Here is a 16,117-nt window from a genome sequence, read left to right on the forward strand (position 1 = left end):
ATATTTATCTAATTATTTATATCATTGCTTATTTTTTGTTTGTTTGCTTGATCTCCTGTTCTGCCTTTCCACTTAATATTAAATTTTACATTACGGTCGGTCATTTGATTGGAGCTTTTTGGGTGCTTTGCTTTGATCCTGACGTGTAACATGATTACCTGTCTTTGGTGTGGTCCAGTAAATCCAGAGACCATAAAGTGGGGTAAAACTCTGACATAGCATTCAATAAAAATGTTTCCTACTTTTTATTACCCATACAGTTACCATATTTGCTTTTGTGCACAAGTAATATTGTCTGTTTGCGAATGACAAGTTCCCAAAGTACAGTTTACTTGCTCTGAAAGCTGCCATTGCATTTTATTGCATAGCTGCTGTATTATATTATGTCTAGTGATCACATCTCAGCTCAGTACAGCTCAGTTCCAGCACTTTGCTAATGTTTGCTAAATGTATCTGACAAAGGAATGCAAACAAAAGATAATGTCATCACTTATTCCTATGCAGCCAGAAGCTGCCCACTGAAGCAAGGAGCTTTTCACTGAAGAACAAAGTGCTGTGTTTAACTGTTTGAATGATGATCTGCTACAGTTTTTTTTTTTTTTTTGTGGTAGTAGATTTAAGGCTGTAAATCTTAGAGCAGAAAAGAAATGCTGAGTTTCATAACACTTTATAATCATGTGTTGTGTTCTGTAGCTGTTATTTTTTGTTATAGAGTCCTAGAAATTGCATGAACCGTTACCCTGCTGTACTGGTGCCTTTCCAAGCAAATGAAAACAGGAACTAATCCAAAAGTTGTACATAAGGTTTTCAAATCTGTGGGAGACCAATCAAGCATACAAAGATGACAAGCTATTGGAATCCAAAAGCCAAAGAAGCACAGAATGCCTTGGCAAGAGCCGGGGCGGTTCATTGCCTTCGTACACAGTATCAAAGTGATAAGCTTCAGCTATTTGCCACCGTATCATGTAGCTAGAGAAAACCATTTTTTTGTTCTTTAAATAAAATGGTAAATCGCATGCATGCTGCCAGCGGGCTCTAAATGGGGTTAGCACAAGTCGGTGCATGTTGTACACATTCGTATTACGCTGACTGTTTCCATGCAAGAATTTCCATTCTTTTAGCTTTCCAACAGTTATTGAGTTGCTGGGGATAACAGAAAAATATGCATTATTACGGAGTTAAGCCTTTCACAGCAATCCTTCCATCATTTTCATCTATTTCTTTCTCGCATCTTTTGTATGTCTGATGCTCGTTTTTTGTACTATCTCACTTTAGCTGGTCATATAAACATTTTTTTTTTTTTTTTTTGTGGCCGGATGATGGTACTGTGTATTTATATTAGTAGCTGGTTAAAGCAAACCTGATGTGAAAATAAACTTATGAGATGATATATTGTATGTGTAGTAAAGCTAAGAAATAGAACATTAGTAGCAAAGAAAATAGTCTCTGATATATTTTCCAGTACAGGAAGAGTTAAACTTCAGTTGTTATCTATGCAAAAGAGCTTCTCTGAGCTATTCCAAATACAGTCCTGTTTTCTAAAGACCTTAAAGAAAACCTGAACTGAAAATTAAAAGTGAAAATAAGCATACACAAGTCATACTTACCTTCCATGTAGTCTACTCCTCAGTGTCTTTCTCCTGTCCCGTGTCCTGTTTGTTCACTGTGATCAAGGGAATTTTCCATCCTCCATCTTGAAAATGGCCATTACCCAGCTTTCTGGTCAGCACACAGTTAAACTGTAACATCGCCCACTTGAGCCATAGGGAAACATGGACTTTACCTTGTACATCAGTTTTCCTCTCAGCTATAACTGACAGCAACTGATATTTCACTGACAGTAACTGATATATTTCAGATCTGACAAAATGTTGTCAGAACTGGAAGGGATCATTGTCAGAAGAAAATGGTGAGCTTCTGAGAGGAACTGATGGCAAGGTAACTATGTAATGTTCATTTGAAGTTACCTCATGTGTTTATTTTAAATATTTTTACTCCGTACAGGTTCTCTTTAAACAGCCAAGAAACTGTGAGAGGCAGCTTGAGATAAGTTTTGTTGTAGGAAAGTCCAAAGGGTCATTATTTCTGCTTTGTTTTATAGTTTAAAAGCCAGAGTGTGGTTTCTAAACTGGAGATATGACAGAATGATGCAGTGTTATTAAAAAGAGAGAGAAAATATGAGAAAATTAATTTGTCATCCATACTACACATACAATTCATTACGGTATATCATACTTTTTTTGGCTTCAGGTTTGTGTTAAGGGCTCGGGACACGGGAGACCTGGATTCAAATCTTGGCTCTTCCTGCTCTGTAAGCCTGCACCTTTTCATTAAGCAACACTCCCTAACACAGCTACTGCCTACTGAGTGCACTCTTGTCGCTGCAGCTCTGGTGCTTTTGAGTCCGCAGGGAGAAAAGCACAATATAAATGTTCTGTGTCTTGTTAACTCTGCCGTCTTCCATTGTGCTTTGGCACCTCTGTTACACAACCTAGTATATTGTGTAGTCCACTCTTGGTGGAGGGGTGTTAGCCCATCTTTCTGATCTACAGATAGCGACTTGTTGAACCTGAGTGGGCCCTGGTCTAAGCTCAGTGGTAACCCTCGTTTTTTTAATTCTCTATTGTTAAATACTTGTAATCTGGTATCGCGACTTGCTACACTATATTGGGCTCTCTGTGTCCTGTGGGCCGGGAAGGTAAATATTTACATCCCCGCTGTTCGGAGGGGCACAGCGAGACCGCCGTGGGACACAGGAGGATGGGGGAAGCCTCGATAGGATCCGGAGGCTTCCCCCACCCGAGGTGAGTACCCCCCAGAGGAACTTTTTTTCTTTTCTTTTAAGCCTTATACACATGCTAGATGGTATTCAACTGAGGCACTTGTATGGTGGCTGACTCTTGTGTGAATTTAGTGCGAGTACAGGTGTTCCCTGAGGTCACGCCCAAATCTGGCAGGCTGGGTAACCGTTATCAATTACACTGTGCGTCCTTTAGAGGAATAGCGAATGAGTTATTCAGTGTACTCTGTATAGTGCAGCTGAAAATATCTGCGCTATATAAATGCATGATACTTCTACAAATGAGCAAATACTCACAGATTTTCTGGCTGTTCTTCTGCAGTTAACAGACAATTGTGCAATGAATTTGGGTGTAGAAGAAAATCCATAGTTAATTTCCATATAAAAAAAGTAATTGCTTTAGTGTAGCAAATCTTGTTCAGCTAATCTGAGCAGCGAATGTAGGATTTACAGCTTTATAATTATGGAAAAATGTTATTAAAAGCAGTGTTTAATGTAGAAAAACCGGGCAATCATGAACTCTACCTGGAAAATGTTGAATGTTCTCCATAGTTTAGTAACCATTTTACCCAGGATCATTGTGGTTTCTGTGAAACTAATAAGGAGGCAATGCTGAGGAAAACCCATGGAGAAGCATGTAAAAAATAATTGAGATTAAAATAACAATTACATTCTAAAGAATTTCTTTAGAATTTAATTATTTTATGTTATTTTAATCTCAATTATTTTTTAGGTTATTCTTCTTATATTAATCCATTCATAACAAGTATACAAATCTTATAAGATTCAGAGCACAATCAATATCTATATCGACAGGGGAATATTTTTACTACGGTTCGATATATCCATAATTTTTCTTGGAAATTATAATTTTATGAAATAAAATCTAAAAAAATAAAAATTCATGTTAAGTCCAGCGATCTGCTGAGCGGATCGTTCAGAAACAGCCTTATCAGTCTGCCGACAGCGCGTACACATGTGCTACTGTCGGCTGAACGTCCACACAGCGGGAGGGTCTGACGGACCCGTTGTTGCCGGCGGTATGGTGTGTATGCGCCTTTAAAGGGAATCTGAAGTGAAAATAAACGTAGATCATCATGATTTGTTGGTGTAGTACATCTAAGAAATAAAACTATTAGCAGCAGAAATATGAGTCTGATATTGTTTTCAGTACAGGAAGAGTTAAACTCCAGTTGTTATCTATGCAAATAAGCTTTACTGAACTCTCCGACTTTCAAAGCCGACAGTCACAGAGAGCTCTGTCTTCTGAAGCTTATTCTCTCAACTGTCTGTCGCTGTATTTTGTTTTTTGCTGCAGAGGAAAATTCAAAAGGTCATTAGCCTACTCTGTGAAATCATTTAGATTGCTGGATGTAGTGTGTAAACTGCAAATATTAGAGAATGATGCAATGTTATTAAAAAAAAACAAAAAAAACTGTATAACTGAAAATAAAAATATGATACTATTTTCTTTTTTTATTAATTATCCGTACTACACAACCAATTCATTATATCATATATTTTTTTTGCTTGTCACTTTAAGAACAGTGTGATGTCATTCGATTACCCCCTTAGACATTCCATAAAGGAACTTGCATTCAGGGGTTCTTACATGGGGGTGCTTTACTAAGGCTTACAGTGATTAAGAAACCTTTCTGAGTGCGGTCTCTATTTTGTATGTTTCTACAGTCTGGTTTAGCAGGAGTGGTGTACCTGCTGGAGACATGCAGGTCTAGAGACTGTTGACCTGGTGAGTGGTGGTGAGAGTGTGAATCTACAAACATGCTAGCATTTTAAGGTGCACACATGTACACAATTTCTGGTGCCTACAGGGATGGTAGTCGAGTGTTACACAGCCTCACTAGTCCATATCTGTTTTGCAATGCTCTTTCCAACCATTTTAACGAATTGGAGAGTACACCACCTGTACGGAGTTAAGGTCTTGACCATTTTTTTTCACAGAGATGTATGTAAAAAGAACAGTTTTTTTATAATTGGGATTGAGCCTTTGTGATACAAGTTTGGGAACTCCTGCGCCCTAATTGTTAAAGCTTAAATGTTGTCTCAGAGTAGACAAGACACAGAACATTTATATTGCACGTTTCTCCTGGTGGACTCGCTCTATAGGCATTAGCAGTGTTGCCCAAGGTCTCCTCACTGAGTAGGTGCGATTTGAACCGTGGTCTCCTGTGTCAGAGACAGAGCCCTTAACCATTACACTGTCTAGCCAATGGATAGCCCGGAGGGAAGGCTCTTGGGGATCCAGACCCTTTCCTCCTCTTAGGTGAGTATTTAACTTTTTGTTTTTATTGGTTACCGTTGTGCTTTTAGGATATCACCCTATAACTACCAGTCTAGGGGGAGTAGGCCATGGTGTTAATGAAAACTGTGGCTGAACAGGGGCTTTGATACATGAGCGACTGTGCACAACAAATAAGGTGAACGGTTTAACGGTGAATGTGTAATGAATTGCGGGCACATACTGGCTAACATTTATCCTTCCATCTGTAACGCTCACATCCCCAGTCAGTGACAGTCCAAGCCTTGTCCTGAATTGTATGCCTTCATATGCAGGTGTGAGCTCTTCCTCTTGTTCTGGGGGAATTTACGAACAACAGATTGCCAGCAGGTAGGCATTGATGGCCATAACTTCTGAAAGCCATCTGATTTGTTCCGAGCTGGCTATAATTTTCTTGTCATTCTGCATATCTTCCTGGAGTAATCGAAGTGACAGGGCTGGGCCCTAGACTTGGTCCCTTAGCTCATGCTCACTTTCACGTGTAGCCTTTTCCTGACATTGAAGGAGATAAAGTGGAACATCATTGTCAGATCTACAGAAAACTTCAAACATACAAACTAGGATATTTGTATAGACTATATATAACTACTTATGAGTGTGTTTCTCTTCTAATGACAGAAAAATACTCAGTAATTGGCGTTAGTTTTCTTTCCAGAGAGACACAAATGTCCTGATGGCGCTGTCGGCAGGGGGTCCTTTTTATTAATATTATAATTAAATGAGTGTTGGGCTTGGTGCCAGCTGAGAGAGGAGTGGATCATGCAGTGTCCACTGTTGTTCAGCTCTCGTGCCCAACAAGGAATTGATGTGACAGTTCTTTTCTCCCCTTCATTACAGGTCGTTATTGATGCCTTCAGGTTAATCAATGCCAACATGATGGTTTTGGGACATGAACCAAGGCAAACCACTTCAAATCTTGGCCACTTAAACAAGCCATCTATACAGGTGAGCAAAAGTAGCATGGCAAACCTTGTTTTTTCTTCTGTTTTTTGTCCTGTATGTGCTATTTAGGTTTGTTTTTATTTTTAACTCAGACTTTGGTTTATAATTTTTTTTTTTTTTTTATGCTTGTCATTTTACCTTTATTTTAAGAGAGGATGTCACCGTATCAAAAGCCCTGATTTAGTGACCAATTGTTTTTTAAATACATTTGTTAGCCTTGTATTTATTTTGAAAGCATATCAATATTTTAAAACAAACCTGAAGTGAGGAAACTCACCTCAGGGTAGATACTCGGGGTCGATACTTGCCCATTCAGAACGAAGTCTCTGGATCGCATAGAATCTTCCCAGTCCTCTATTTGTTCCAGCATTGTCCCCTGGTGAAGTTCTGTGGTGGAATACCTCTTCAGTGCTCCTCAGGCAGCCTTAGGAATCTTTCACATCACAGAACGCGTGCAGGAGCCGATTTCCTTCACGCGTTAAAGAACAAGCGAATAAATGTAAGAGAAGGAATATATTATAGATAAAAATAACTCCCAGCATTCAACTCTTTGGCACTTAAAGTATGTGATAACTACAAACCATAACAGCAGAAAAAGTTTTGCAAGTTTTGAATGCAGGATTAGCATCTTTATCACTTAATACACTCAGACCAGTTGCTGTTGAAATTTGATTTTTATATGTTGACAGTACCGCTTTAATGGCCTGCATCGAGAAGTTGCGGTGGAGTGGCGGTAGTTCTGATTTACCCTACGGGAAACCGCTGCGGCTGGACGTTACGAAGCTCCCAGATGCGTTGTAACGTAACGCTTTGGAACGCTTCGTCTAATGTGAAGTCAAATAGACTTTCATGTTACCTTTCTAAACGCAAACTAGGAGCAGCTCCTAGTGTGAAAGAGCCTTTAGGGCTTGTTCACACCTAGAGTGTTTTTTTGCTATTTTTTAAGCGACAGCGATTTGCAAAATTGCCCTGAGGCCTCTTGCTCACTCAGTGATTCTGATTTCCATTTTTAATCGATTTTCACATGCGATTCTGAATTTTAATCAGTACTTTGTGCTGCGTTTTTTCTGCATTTTTCTCTTGATAGCATTCAGGGAAAATGGGAATCGCAGATCGGATTTGCAGTGTGCAGGGAGCCTAAAAGCGCTTGTGCAATGATTCCCTATGAGAGAGTTCACATCTGAGCGGTTTGTTTCCCATCCGCTCAATACATCGCTACCATTTTTAGGGCGATTTTGCTACTATGGAAGGTATAGGAAAAGCACAACATGCCCACAAAAAAATGCTTTATGTGGCGTTTGCGTTCACGCTTTGATGAATAAATACATTGTATTTATTCATTTTCGGGTCAAAGAGTTCACATCCTGACTGACGCCAGGAAGTGAAAAAACAGAATCGCTCTGCAAAAACTCTTTGGAAAGTGATGTACACAAGATTGAAACGTGCAGGTAAGCGCCGGGAGGACTGGCGTCAGCGATTTTTCAATTTTAAATGTGAACAAAGCCTTAGGAAGTACTAATGTCCCTGTTCACAAAGGACTTCATGGTAGATCCCGACTGCACTACATTTTCCATACTGTATATAGAATTGTGCCCCTAAAATTGTACATGGGTAGATCATTTTGAAACAGGACAGAGCGAGGACTAGGAAGACTCTTTGCTATGGAGAGCTTTTCCTCTACATAAGTAAATATGTACAAACCACAACAACAAACAACATTTGTAAAGCGCTTTTTCTCCCGTAGGACTCAAAGCGCATAAGCATGGCTCAGACCATCGTGGTACAGAGGAAGAATTGTATAAGTCCGGAAATGCCAGGCTAAACAGGTGGCTTTTCAGTCTGGATTTGAATAGCTCCAGGGATGGTGCTATCTTTACTGGGTGTAGCAGGGAGTTCCAAAGAGTAGGGGCAGCATGACAGAAGGCTCTATCTCCAGATTTTTTGAGGTGCACTCTGGGAGTGACCAAGTTTATGGAACCTGCTGATCTAAGGTTGTGAGAGGTGTGGTGCAGCTTCAGCAAGTCCTTCATGTATCCAGGGCCCAGATTGTGCAGGGATTTGAATGTCAGCAGTCCAATCTTGAAGAGTATTCTCCATTCTACTGGTAGCCAGTGCAGTGAGCGAAGGATCGGGGTAATGTGACAGTGGCGAGGCTGGTTTGTTAGCATTCTGGCAGCAGCATTCTGCACTAATTGCAGGCAACGCAGGTCCTTTTTGGGGAGGCCAGCATAAAGGGCATTGCAGTAGTCCAGCCGTGATGTGATGAAGGCGTGGACTAGGGTTGGAGGATCCTCTGGGGGAATCAGATGTTTAATCTTTGCAATGTTCTTAAGATGAAAGTAGGAAGATTTAACTACAGATGAAATTTGGTTTCTGAAACTCAATTCTCCATCGATTAGTACGCCAAGGCTGCGCACAAGGTTAGAGCTGTTTATGTCTGAATTCCCAATCCTGATTGGTGTTGCTTTAGGATAGAGCTGTTTTGATGGCGAGTGCTGGCTTTGGACAAAAAGGACCTCAGTTTTGTCAGCATTCAGTTTCAACCAGTTATCATTCATCCATGCCTGTAGCTCAGCTAAGCAAGAGTTTATTTTTGGGGTAGGGTCTGGTCCACCAGGTTTGAAGGACAGGTATAGCTGTGTCCGCCTTTTTTTTTTTTTTTTTTTTTTCCCCCCCTTCTCTCCCTCTCTCCCACTTCAGGTTCACTTACATTTTTTTTCTCCCCCTGAAAAATGTTGTATACCTTATACAGCAACATTGTTTGCCTTTCTACTATTAGCTTGCTGTTACTGCTCTTCTCTCCCCCCTCCAGCTCTATGCACTAACATGGGAAGCCGGGCAGAGGAGGAGGCAGTGCTTCTCCCTTTTAAAAGGATACCTGTCCTTAGGCAAGCACAGGGGCATGTTCCTGGTGGATCCACATAGCTCTGTGCATGGTCTTATAGCATGTATAAATAATGGCAAATAAGGCATTGATGTCTTTAAAAGCTATACAAGGATCAGGTTTTCCAGTAGATTTCATTGAATTTGCCAATCTGTCTAGACGGCAGTGGTGTTGTTTATTTTGGGCCAGTCATCAGTAGAACCCTGATTAAAGGACCACTATGCCAAAAATCAGTTACACCAAGGAGAAGCAGCTACAAGCACACAGCGGCAGACAACAGGACCAGGAGATTATCCATAACTGTTATATCTGTGCATTCATGATAACCACAGTACTGTTCATTGCCCTTTGTAGGAAAGAGAGGTGGGCAAAGGATCATACACTGTCCACTATGACAAAAATCAGTGAGTAAAATGCATTGTAAGTGCTTTCCTATGTAGCGATCACTTGTATTGTTAAGCTGAAGGCCCTGAGTCTCTTATTGACAAGTTTTGGACTAGTCCATCTCCTTATGGGGGGGATTCTTGAAGTTACCTTTTCTAATTTTGACAGCCCACCCTCAAAAGGAACTATACAAAGATACTGGTGGGCTGGCCTAGTTGCATGCAACCATTCTGGCAGCCTCACTAGGTTGTTGACATCTAAGTAGTAAGGTTGAATAGAATAATAAAAAAAAAACCTAGAAGATAACTAGTCCAAAAGTTTGTCAGAAAGTATTTCAGAGCCATCAGGTTAGTTATATTTATGATAAGGGACACATCCACAGGACAAAAGTAATCAACCATGCATTTTGTCCTGAGACAAATGTACATGGTAAATTTATGTATACAAAGTATTTTTAAATTCTACACATTTTCTTCATAGCGATCCAATGAAGTGTAACTGTGAGAAAATACAAGAGAAAATCTATACTTACCTCTGTAGAAGAAAGCTTCTGGATAATCCAGAGGCTTCCCCCATCCGCTTTGACCTTGCTCTTCCAGTGCTGGGATCCTCTGAACATATTTTGAAAAGAGAGCATGTCCGATTCCTATCCATGTATGAGCATAGCCACATTGCGCAGGCACAAGTTTGGCCTGAACATTAATATGGAGCTGCTCGTACATGGCTTTTCCGTTTGCGCATGAGCAGCTTGGGCTACTGCATGAGCTGTACGTGTGCCTGCGAAGTGCAACTGCACTCGTACATGGACAGGACTGTGGCCGCGAAGAAGAAGGTCCTGGCAAGCAGTGGTGAGGTGGATGAGGATTAGGGAAGCCTGTAGATTATCCAGAGGCCTCTTTCTACTGAGATAAGTACGTTATCCGACTTGTCCCTTTTTTTTCACCACAGGCTTGTTTAACCACTTTATCCTCCACTACAGTGTATCTATGTCCTCTGTGACTTCAACTAAGCCGCAAGACTGTAGATATACGTCTATATTCATTTAGGTGTCATAAGTATGGATAACGTGATTTCTGATAAAATAGGGACATAGCTAAAATGTCAAACTGCTCTGGTCCATAAGGGGGAAACAAGGTTTCGAAGTGAAGTGGTTAAACTGTACCTGAGACATGCCATAGTGCCTAATTTATACTTGCCTGGGGCTTTCTCCGGCCCCAGGTGGACTGTGGGCTCCACCATTGTCCTCCCCAACCGCTCTGCTAAGCTATGATAATTTGTCCAGTTGCAGCCAGTCGCTTCTCGACAGCGGAAGGGGGGAAGGGGAGCGAGCGTATCCAGGCACTTGCACAGACTGGCCAAATTAACACCGCTAAGCTTGGGAGAACGGAGAGGATGGGGATGAGCCCATGGGTCCGGAGGAGGCCCCAGGTAAGTATAAATCGGGCATTATGAATGTGATGAATCAATTGCGTATTTTGATCAGAGACAGTTGATCAATCGCATAAGCTGACGACAGTCGATCCATGTATGGCCACTTTTATTCTGTTCACTCGGTGATAAATATAAGCAGCTGCTTTGGATCAGTTCCCAGTCCTGAATTCTGAGGTTTAACTGTAAAGCTGAAACTCTACACCTGCTGTGCTGCAGTTGGACTCCCATCATCTAGGGATTTGTGGTTTCCACGGTCTTGTTTGTGGTCTGTTCTTATAGCCATTAGCACCAACTCCACTTCTGTCCCTATTCCTCTTTCTTTAACCATCTTTGCTTCTCCGCTTGTTTTTTCTCTTTCAAACTTGAGATTAAAACAGATAGAGCAAAACAGCCAAGACTGTATTTTCTGCAAAATGTCAGTAATGCCATGTGAAAAATCATCATTAGTCTTAATGAGAATAGAAATTGCTTCTGTTTTGTTTATGGCTGGGCTTGGACAAGTCCGTGCATGCAAGTTCCTAGAGACTAGAACACACACTGGACCCTTTAGCCAATGTATGACCACCTCCGAGTGTAAACAGCTCTCCCTCCTTCATTATTTCTCTAAATGGGTTAAGGACCTTTCCACTTCAGCCGCCAGATCCAGCGCGTCCCACTCTGCCGCAGGTTTTCACTAATTGAACATAACAATCTGCCTTTGCCACGTTCAAATAATTAGCTGCTTATCTTAGTTACGCTAATTGTTGATTGAAAAAGATGCCTCATAAGTCCTCTGTAGACTCGATATATGAAGTCATTGCATCCACCTTTTCTTGCTGGCTTCTGTCTAAAAAACTTCAGTTTTGTCACAACATAATGCTGTTATCAACTATTAGTTAGGCATTTAGTACATGAATAGTGAAATTAAAGTGTAACTCCGATGTTAGAAACGGAACCGTTTAGCTTTCAATGGGGTTAGGTTCAGATCAAAGCGCTTATTACATTCGATTTAATTTTTATTATTAGATCCTTAGTGTTTCACAAACCATTCTAGTTGTGCAGTCTGACCCTCTACATCTGGCGTAGGTTTTGAATGAGGGGGTCAGATGGCTATCAAATTGTGAACCAAGTTTCTTTTCTGATGCATAAATTGTAGAAAGAACAATGTGGGCACCAGTGCAAATGAGCTTTCATTTAATCCAGTTGTAATTCAGATGTACATAGTAATAGACAGATGGTTCATCGAGTATACATCACCCTTCTGGGGCTGCTGCCAGTCACAGGGACAGGTAGTCGACGATTGTTTCGCGCTTGTCACGCTTCAAAGACTCTGCTCCGTGGCGTGGAGAAAGCTCACCGCCATCTCTCACAGTGCAAAGTTTTGAAATGCCAGGCTATCTATCATAATACTTCAACAGTTGTATTTGGGAATTCAGTAGAAAAGCAAAATCTACCAGTGCGTTAAAGGCATTACATGTCTAAACGACTATAGGCTAGTTCCCCTTACATTATTGGTCATGAAAGCATTTGAAAAACTGCTAATGGCTTCTCTGAAATCCATCACAGATACCCACTTATGCTGGAGAAACGCATCTCAGGCTCTATGATAGTCAGCACTGGAGCACCCCAGAGCTGTGTGCTTTATCCACTGCTTTTTACTTACTGTACACCGACTGTTTTCCCACAACTCCATTTGTAAAGGTTCTCAAGTTTGCAGATGGCACAACAGTCGTTGGTGTCATACAAAATGAAGAGGAGTCTGCATACAGGCATATAATGGGACAGCTTTGTTCCTGGTGCAGTAGCAACAACTTGGACCTTAAGACTATGGAGATAATAGACTTTAGTCAAATTCCCCCCAGGCCAATCATAAATGGATCTACAGTGACCCGAGTAGAGTCATTCAAATTTCTTGGGTCCACAATCTCCAATAAACTAAAATGGGATAATAACACGATCAGCATCATCAAGAAAGCACAACCCATGACAGCTGAAAAAGTTTGGCCTATCACAGAAATTAATTGTGCAGGTCTGTATGGCAGTCATCAAATCCATCATGACATCTATGATTGTCCGGTTCAGCCTATGCTCTGTATGAGAAATGGTGAAACTGCAGCCTGTCATCTGATCAGCAGAAAGAATAATTGCCTGTGACTTCCCTTCCCTGCAGGATCTTACACTAGCAGGTGCAGAAAGAGAGTGACCAAGATTGCCTCTAACCCTGCTCACTCCATCTTCCAGTTTATGCCTTCAGGACTGAGATACCGGTCAGTCACAACTAAAACTTTCAGGCACAGGAATAGCTTCCCTCAGGCAATAGCCATGCTTAATGCAGAACCACGCTACAGCTACTAGGACTGGAAAGCATTACAGCATACAAAATGAACGCTTCTCACCCTATTTACTACAACTTTAACTTAAATACTGTTCCTGACATGTAATATCTATACTGTCTATCCTTGTACCTTATTGTCTGTGTTAAGCAACTGTCAAGTCAAATTCCTGTAAATACGAACTTATTTGGCCAAATAAAATTGATTCTGATTATTTTCTTATGGCTAGTTTATATTTTAATCGTTGCATGTATTTTTCTTTTTCCCAGGCTTTAATTCATGGTCTTAACAGACATTACTACTCAATTACCATCAACTACAGAAAGAATGAGCTGGAGCAGAAGGTGAGCATTGGACTCCTGTGTCTGTTATGGGTGCCCTGTTTGTGTGCATGAACTGGAAACTCTCATGATTTCTCTCACTACTGTACACCTTTTACCAGTTCAGGTTTACCCCTCACTTTCTTTCCATTTGCTTTTCCTATGAAACTACGGGGCATTTTTTTTATTTTTTTTTTGAACAAAGCTTTTTATTGGGAAAGTATCAATGACAAATCGCATAAGCATTTGTAGCCAAAATCCAAGGGAACAAAACTGTGTCGGTTTGCCTACATATTGACAAGATTTGCAACAACATTCCAATATTTCCCCATCTTATGTCCTGATTGCAATTGTTCAATAAACAATCTAACCACTACTTACATACAACTTCTATTAACAGCATGGAAGCATACATGTTATGAATCAGCATTGCATAATCCCCGATCTGTACACTCAATTAATAGTGAATTAATATCTCCCAAATACAGCACATATACGGGGGCATAACAATAGCCCCTGCAAGGGATGCGCTGCAGGGGGGCCCTTGGGAGAAGCCTGAGAGGGGACCCTGGCTCTGGTGTCCTCCAGAGCCATTTTTAGGGTCAGGAGGGGGTGCAGCACAGGAAGGGGGAGCAGCAGGCACAAAAAGCAGTGGGAAAGAGGGCCCAACTCCCCCGCCCCCCCCCCCCTCCCCATCACCTTGCGCTACCATCAACACTCCCCCCTTCAGCAACGACAGCTGGGGGGGGGGGCAATCCAAAGTTTTGCAGGGGGCCCAGTGATTTCTAGTTACGCCCCTGCACATATACCTTATCACCATCTATTAACCAGCACTACACTACTGGGCATTTTAATGGGATTCACGCGCCGCTGCCCTGTTCTGTTTTTTTGTTTTGTTTTGTTTTTTCCACAGAATAGGCAGTGGACAAAAACAGGACGAAGCGGGCAGGTATTCTCGTTAGACTGGTTCACCTTAATAGGTTTTTAATGTGCCTGTTTTTACAAGTCTGGAGTGGTACCTATGTCTGTGGAATATGGATCTGGTACTGCTTTGGCTGGGTCCATTGCAGTGTGACCCAAGCCTTAAGCCCGATACACACTTTCAATAATGATTGGCCAATCACTGACCCATTTTACCACCTCTCTGTAGTAATGTGAATCAACATATATTGAATACTAGGAGGAGATTGTGTAGGAAAAACCTCATACTACATGTAGGTGGTAATATTGGTCAGTGATTAGCCGATTATAATTGAAAGTGTGTTACCAGGCTTTACTTATCCAGGAACTTGTCAATTTGCAACTGAGAGTCAAATAATTTTTCCCCACTTGTGAAGCTTTAAAGTGGGATGAAACGCCATATTGATAGAAAAAAATTAAAATCATCCAATAAGAAATTATTTCGCTTACCTATTCTAAATTATTTAGCTTACCTAAACTCTTAAAAGGGAGGAGAAGATTCACTTATCTTCTGGTCATAGCATCCTTATCTTATCCAGAATAGGAAGCTTTCTGTTATATGAATGCTGATAAGCTTGTTACTTTGACAAAAAAAAAAAAAAACACTATCACAATCCTGCTGACACTACATAGTTCCTGTACTTAGACAAAGGCACCCAGACCAGGTAAAAAGAAAAACGATGGGGGCATATTTAAGGGGGAAAAAGGAATTTGAATATATTTTTGTGGCACTTACCAATTTTTTTTTTTTTTGTCGATTTTTGGATGTTACAGCCCTCTTTAACCACCCTGGCATTCTATTAAAGAGAATCTGTATTGTTAAAATCGCACAAAAGTAAACATACCAGTGCGTTAAGGGACATCTCCTATTACCCTCTGTCACAATTTCGCCGCTCCCTGCCGCATTAAAAGTGGTTAAAAACCAGTTTTAAAAAGTTTGTTTATAAACAAACAAAATGGCCACCAAAACAGTAAGTAGGTTGATGTACAGTATGTCCACACATAGAAAATACATCCATACACAAGCAGGCTGTATACAGCATTCCTTTTGAATCTCAAGAGATCATTTGTGTGTTTCTTTCCCCCCTGAGGGGGGAGTGCATAGCAGAACCACAACACTGAAGAACTTGGCAGCCTTCCAGACACAGGCTGACAAGTCTGACAAGGGAAAGATACATTGATTTATTACAGAGACTGTGATAGTACAAAGTGCTGCAGTAAGCCAGAACACATTAGAATAGCTTTTGGAACTTGTAGGATGATAAAAAACAGGATGCAATTTTTGTTACGGAGTCTCTTTAAGATCGCCAGGGCAGCTGCGGGAGGGTTTTTTTTAAATAAAAAAAAAACTATTTCATGCAGCCAACTGAAGGTTGGCTGCATGAAAGCCCACTAGAGGGCGCTCCGGCGCCCAGAATAAACAAGGAAGGCCGCAATGAGCGGCCTTCCTTGTTTTGCTTAGATCGTCGCCATAGCGACTAGCGGAGTGACGTCATGGACGTCAGCCGCCTCCGATCCAGCCCTTAGCGCTGGCCGGAACTTTTTGTTCCGGCTACGCTGGGCTCGGGCGGCTGGGGGGACCCTCTTTCGCCGCTGCTCGCGGCTGGCAAAGTGCCGGCTGCGTGTGCTGCTCTTTATTTGATGAAAATCGGCCCAGCAGGGCCTGAGCGGCAGCCTCCGGCGGTGATGGACGAGCTGAGCTCGTCCATACCGCCAGGCTGGTTAAAGGTTATACAGTAACTTGGGATCAGCTAGTTATTATGAGGGCGTGAATGATCCTCCTAT

At 41.4% G+C, this 16,117-nt stretch overlaps 1 protein-coding gene and 1 long non-coding RNA gene across 3 annotated transcripts in view; one reads left to right on the forward strand and one right to left on the reverse strand.

The window, feature by feature from the left end:
* PSMD14 (proteasome 26S subunit, non-ATPase 14) overlaps positions 1-16,117 on the forward strand; it is a 171,539-nt gene that overhangs the window by 143,631 nt on the left and 11,791 nt on the right. For both annotated transcript variants that reach the window (XM_068245663.1, XM_068245664.1), the window contains 2 exons: positions 5,937-6,044; positions 13,322-13,396. In XM_068245663.1, coding sequence (XP_068101764.1) covers positions 5,937-6,044; positions 13,322-13,396 — 183 coding nt within the window. The remainder of the gene's footprint in view (positions 1-5,936; positions 6,045-13,321; positions 13,397-16,117) is intronic.
* LOC137525019 (uncharacterized) overlaps positions 5,293-16,117 on the reverse strand; it is a 42,908-nt gene continuing 32,083 nt past the window's right edge. Inside the window, exons 3-4 of the long non-coding RNA XR_011022843.1 lie at positions 6,319-6,510; positions 5,293-5,591 (exon numbers count right to left, since the gene is read on the reverse strand). This is a non-coding gene — a long non-coding RNA (uncharacterized lncRNA). The remainder of the gene's footprint in view (positions 5,592-6,318; positions 6,511-16,117) is intronic.

The sequence above is a fragment of the Hyperolius riggenbachi genome, chromosome 7 (assembly GCF_040937935.1).
Source record: "Hyperolius riggenbachi isolate aHypRig1 chromosome 7, aHypRig1.pri, whole genome shotgun sequence".
In the NCBI taxonomy this organism is placed as follows: domain Eukaryota; kingdom Metazoa; phylum Chordata; class Amphibia; order Anura; family Hyperoliidae; genus Hyperolius; species Hyperolius riggenbachi.